Genomic DNA, 5,979 nt, shown 5'->3' on the forward strand with positions numbered 1-5,979 from the left:
TGTCAATTCTGTCGCACTCAGCCACAAAAAAACATGACGACAGTAGCGCACCTGGTTTAGATATCCAAACTACCTTCGAAACCGTTAGAGATTTTACACAAGTTGAATGCTGAAGATGGACGTCTGTTCTCTGTGCTTTTTCCTTGCGAAATAATAGGTCTGTTCCAATACCAGGAGAAACTGGAAGTACTCCGGAGAAAATCGTTCCTGTACTCTCTTCTTCTCTTTTTTCTTCTTCTGGTAGCAAACCGGAGTAAAAAGGAGCAAAGATTTTTTGCTCCTGTCTACTCCGGAGTGACTTCCGTGTACTGGAATAAACCTAATGGTCAGTGGCATTATTCCGCACGAAGGCTCGCGAAATTTTGACATGTTGCAATGAAAAAATACAAAAAAAACTACTGTGTAATTTTTTTCTTTTCGTTGCAATCTTTCAAAATTTCAAATTTGATTTGAGATTCAATATTTGGAATTTGAATGGTAAGTTGTTTTAAAATATGATTCCCATTGTGATTGTTCTAGTTTTAAATAATTCATGTGTAATGATTACAGTACACCTGAACAAAGCAAAACCGCTAGAGCAGTCTTTGTCGTCAGTGGCAGAAGCAGCAGCAATCGATCTACCTCAGTTTTCTCACCAACAACAATCAGATACTAAAAATCAGCTCCAATAATCATCGTCTTATACAATACGTCGGAGCAAACATGCTACAATAGTCTGTATTACAAACATTGTATGTTATTGATTTGCTCCTTTTGCAAACCAAGTTAATTTTTAAAGTTAATTATAGGTCATCCATGCTCGGAGAAACTAACGAGATGGCGGACGCATTAATCAATGAGGTACTGCCGGAGGATACCTCTTCCACACCCAGAGCTGGTACAAGCATGTGGACGTCGCAGATTTGAGTCATGGATCTGATGAATGGGTACACCAACTACAACAGGTACAGTTCGCTCAGAATGAGGCCCGTTATGTTGATGGCTCTGGTTAGATTTTCTGTCGATCAAACATGGTTCGTCGTAGCTCGCGTGGCGAAGGATTTACAGATGAATCCGAAGATCGTTGTCAGTGGGTCAATTGGACGAAAATTGATGATGTTCCCGGGGTGCTTTGTTCCTTTCAAGGTCGCTTGAAAGTTGAGGTCGACCGCGTCTTAAGGATTTATGATCTCGAAAAGAAGAAGCTACTGAGAAAATATGGGAACAAAAATATTCCTAATCAGATATTAAACACCCTTGCCCTGGGGTCGCGTACTTGATTCGGATGTCCAGGAATCGATCTATTGCGTCAAATAAAAAACTGAGGATAAGTTGATATTCTTCACCGTTACTTGATTGACACCTTTGGGATAGTACACCAGTTTAGAAACGTTGCCATTCTTCGTCTGTTTCATTCCGGATCGGCTGAGGTGGATAAAGATCCAACCGGGAATAAGGCATTCTAAGATTGTGATTTACTGAATGATGCGTCTCAAAAAACGGAAAACATTGCACATTTCATCTGTGGAAAATGTGCATATGTGTAACGTGAACCGTCCGCTGTGCAGTCAAGATGTTTTTAGCTTCCGTAGCTATTACTATCGGATGAAGATTGTGATGGATGGGGATCTGTGCGAGAAGGTAATCTTTTTGGATCCGGCCAAACAAGAGTATAGCAACCGATCTGGGACGGACGCCGAATGAGGTAGCCAAGGAACTGGGAGATATTCGTACGCGATATGCATTGTAACAAATAAATTGGCTTCACCCAAAACAGACAGAGAATGTCTAATAATCCCAAAACATATATTTAATGGCAAGGGCTAATAAGGGGAGGTGAGACTTAATAGTGTGCAGGCTTACCCGATAATGCTGAGGTCATCAGAGACCGCGGTCGATCTCCACTGAGGCTGTCGTGGTTGTGTGTAGCTGCCGAACTGGATCATCGCCAAGGCCCGGTTGTCGACGGTACGTTTTGAGCGTCTTTAGTGGTTCCGAGTTTGTGCTGGGTATTCCAGTTTCCGGATCCACGTTGATGAAGATGCACCTCGTACACGGCTTCAGATTCCGATAGATCGTTTCGCCTATCTTAATCCACTTCCAATTGTCCTCCTCGTATGCGGCCGGTCCTTTCACAACAAAGTTTGGCCGGTATTGAAAAGCCGTCACCGGTTTCTCCAACCTTGAATTCACGTCCGCCACAGACGCCTCCGACAGAAGCATGAAACTAGTCGAATCGTGAAGAGCACCCGAATCGGTCGAGGTCAAATTAACGAAAAAACGATTTTTCTCCCGCACCTCCCGGCCAGAGTAATTAAACGGATAGAAAACCAGACGCAATCCAAAGTCCTCACTTAGAATATCGGGAAACCACCGACCGTACTCGGTCAACCTTTTTTTCAGACTCTCCAGCGGGGAGAAACACCACCGCTCTCGACCGTGCTCGGTCAACTATTTTTTCCTCACTAAACCTTTTTCGGCGGGAGTCGCCGACCGCCACCGACCGTACTCGGTCAACCTCTTTTTTTTTCAACTCTACAGCGGGGAGAAACACCACCGCTCTCGACCGTGCTCGGTCAACTATTTTCTCCGACTAAACTTTTTTTTTTGGCGGGAGTCGCCGACCGCCACCGACCGTACTCGGTCAACCTCTTTTATCAGACTATCCATTTTTATTTTGGCACCCGTTCTTCCGGGGATTTGTTTTCAAGCAAATTGTGCAGCGATCTTTTGTTTTCAAGCGGGCTGTCAAATGCCCACCTCTTGCAGTACACACTAATCTCTTATTCCTCCCTTTTTACATTTAAATTACACATTTTACTGTAACACAACATTGCCGTTACAGAAAAATTTCTCATGAATCGGCAATGGCTCGATTCATGAGAAATTTATGAGCCATACTCCTTTAAGGAGTCTCCCGGAGACTAATTAAATCGCTAATTGAATGCGATGCTCGATGTATCGACATTCTTCTACATGCTCCAGCTAGCTACGGAACAACTAATCTCAAAAAACAAATCACAAAACTACATAATACCGCCAGCGAATCCTGGCTAAACATTGCGAATCCGCCAACTAAAGTTTGGCTATAAGTCTCCGGGTAAGTCCTTGTCTCAAACTCGAAACCATCGTTTGCAACGGCAAAACATTCAATAAACTCTTAACCTATTATTAGGGCTAAATAGGTTAGAATTAACACTTAAGACTAATACTGAAACTAAGGACTTATAATGTGGTAGATTATTTGGTTTGTTAAGACTGACAGCTGCGTAGGAAAGAAGGTATTTAGTCTCCCAAATCGATATGAGTCCAGTGCTAGCCCAAGTAACCACGACGCTTCAAATGATGTAAAGTTAACAGTCTTAAATGAGTCGTTCGCAGAATGCGATAAAATGCTTCATTGCTGTAAATGCAACACCAATGCTTTCATAAAGTGGAAAAGGGCGATTAAGCGACTGATGTAAGAGCTGTCAAAGAAAGCATTTATTTTACATTAGTAACGCTCTTATAAAGCTTTAGTCTGTTAAAAGCATTACTAGATGCTGCAATAATGTTTGTTTCGTTTTGACAGATCGATGTTATATAACACAACGAAAAGCTGATATAATGCCAAAATGAAAATAAAATGGAAAAATGAACGTTTTTCCATTTTCCACTTCTTATTATTAGTCAGATACAACATTACCATCACCACAAAATTCCAATTCCTTCAGATTTTTAAATTAATTTTATGGGATCCGAACCATGATCATCTGACATCAGCTTCATACGAGGTAGGCCGTTAGCACTCTTATCTGTGGAGGATAGTTGCCGACGGAATGATATTTGCAATATATGAATAACGTTTTACATTATATAGCCTTTGTTAATGCAATGACACGTCGGTATAGAAGGATAGGTGCAAACATTTGTCATTTTTTGAGTAGCACGAAGCAGAGATCAGTTTTATAGTAGAGATTCCGAAACATACTTAATATTGACATCAAATTGTGCAGATGAAATTATGAGCATTTAGTGGTTTCTCTATGATATGCTTCATCTGAGTTGCAAATTATAGGAATGCATACTCGCGTTGTTTAATTTCATGTATTCCTCAACGGAGATAGGATTGGTCAAAAGCTATAGGCGGTGCAGTGCTCCGATATTTTTGCCCCATTCGTAGAAAATTGCCCGTTTGCCACACTACTCTCCATGTTGTTTCAGGTTGATATTTTTTGATTAGAACATTTTCTTCATAAACGTCAAATTATTTTAATGTTTCATAACTTTTAGTTCAAGCATTATATGCTTTTCAAGTGTAGCGCAGTAGAGCGTCAAAGCATTTGTAAATGCAATGCGATCAAACACTAAACCGTTGCTCTAAAGGTATGTATAATGCCTGTTACATTGCTCATAAGAGGCAATGTCTTGAAACATTTGGGATGTTGTGTTATGGCAGCACTGTTTTAAGAAAGTAGTTTTAGAGCAAATGAACATTATCGATGTTAAAATAATGCTTCAATATAATGCATGTGGTTATTTGGGAGGGTTTTACCGCGCCCAGAATCGCGTTTCTTTTGGTTGATTTCACATCGACCCCCACTACAACTGTCTGATGGATCCGATTTACGGATCGCGACTGTGCTGGATCTAACAGGCTGTCGACACCAATCCAGGATTACTTATCTTTCGTTTCACGTCTTCGTTCTGTGCTTGTAGCTGGTGTTGCTCATAGCTTACTTACTTATCCGAATCTATGTTCCGTCCGCGTCTGGATTCTTCCTGTATCAGTTTCTCTCGCTCTGACAAACGGCTGGCCTTCTGAGGCTTGCGTGTCGTGGACTCTCGTGCTTCGATTCTCCCGTATCGAGAACGGCAAACGCTGGAACGTTGTGTAAGCAGCTGTAGTTGGCAGGTTGTGAGGAGGGTTGGGTGCTTGGCTTCGTCCTACTTGAATCCCCCGCTCTGAGCGGTGTATGTCCGTTGGTGATTCCGCTTCGCCACGGTCTGCTGTGCTCAATTGTTGTCCTGGTATGCTCTGCTCCATCCACTGCATGGTTTTGCTTGCTCCGAATACGGCTCGTGCGCTTGCGCCAGTGACTGAGGTCTATCTTGGTTTGATGTGTCACCATGAAGCAGCTTACCTATGAGATTGACTTTTGCTATGTCTGCGGAGTCCAGAGGGGTCCGCCTTCGTCGACCTGCACCCCTGTGCAACGGCTCAAGGTTTTCCCGAGACTCGCTCCGAAAGTTCCGTCTCTAGTTTGCGGTTGCCTGCTTTCCTTCCTGTTGCGCTCGCGTGCTCGCTGGTCGATTTCTCTCGTTCCGAAAAGGCGCGCCTGTTTTAGGCTTCTGCTTTCTTGACATGCGTTTTCTCTCGAATCGCTAACGGCTTGCCTGCTGAAGGCTTCTGCTTCTCGAAACACGTTTTCTCCCGAATCGCTAACGGCTTGCCTTCTGAAGGCTTTTGCTTCTCGACGTGCGTTTTCTCCCGATTCGCTAACGGCTTGCCTGCTGAAGGCTTCTGCTTCTCGAAACACGTTTTCTCCCGAATCGCCAACGGCTTGCCTGCTGAAGGCTTTTGCTTCTCGACGTGCGTTTTCTCCCGATTCGCTAACGGCTTGCCTGCTGAAGGCTTCTGCTTCTCGACGTGCGTTTTCTCCCGATTCGCTAACGGCTTGCCTGCTGAAGGCTTTTGCTTCTCGACGTGCGTTTTCTCCCGATACGCTAACGGCTTGCCTGCTGAAGGCTTTTGCTTCTCGACGTGCGTTTTCTCCCGATTCGCTAACGGCTTGCCTGCTGAAGGCTTCTGCTTCTCGAAACACGTTTTCTCCCGAATCGCCAACGGCTTGCCTGCTGAAGGCTTCTGTCCTCGTTGATGGAAGTCCTGTCCCGTCCCTCGCGTCACGACAGCTCCTTGCTGCGACTGCGAGTTGTCATGGGCCTTCCTAGACCGCTCTTCGAATCCAAATGACGCTGGCTGGTGTGCCATGATGGGGAGGTAGTTTGAAAAGTTATTGC

The 5,979-nt window shown here is 44.0% G+C and overlaps 1 protein-coding gene across 1 annotated transcript; it reads right to left on the minus strand.

Annotated features, from left to right (window-relative positions):
- Window positions 1-1,860: 1,860 nt before the first annotated feature.
- Window positions 1,861-5,950, minus strand: LOC131675958 (mitochondrial amidoxime-reducing component 1-like). Its single transcript, XM_058955081.1, has 3 exons — window positions 5,805-5,950; window positions 4,703-4,840; window positions 1,861-2,371 (listed from the first exon to the last, which is right to left on the minus strand). Exons 1-3 carry the CDS (start codon window positions 5,948-5,950, stop codon window positions 1,861-1,863), a joined length of 795 nt encoding a protein of 264 aa, XP_058811064.1.
- Between the last annotated feature and the right edge of the window lie 29 nt (window positions 5,951-5,979).

This window comes from Topomyia yanbarensis, chromosome 1 (assembly GCF_030247195.1).
Source record: "Topomyia yanbarensis strain Yona2022 chromosome 1, ASM3024719v1, whole genome shotgun sequence".
NCBI classification, from domain to species: domain Eukaryota; kingdom Metazoa; phylum Arthropoda; class Insecta; order Diptera; family Culicidae; genus Topomyia; species Topomyia yanbarensis.

What these genes read in the sequence shown, in the direction of transcription:
- LOC131675958 (XM_058955081.1), bottom strand. Translation starts at nt 5,950, where the DNA reads ATGGCACACCAGCCAGCGTCATTTGGATTCGAAGAGCGGTCTAGGAAG. An exon ending in AAGCCTTCAGCAGGCAAGCC is followed by an intron (nt 4,841 to 5,804) that starts GTTGGCGATTCG and finishes ACAACGTTCCAG; the next exon opens with CGTTTGCCGTTCTCGATACG. An exon ending in CGGAACATAGATTCGGATAA is followed by an intron (nt 2,372 to 4,702) that starts GTAAGTAAGCTA and finishes TCTGAAAAAAAG; the next exon opens with GTTGACCGAGTACGGTCGGT.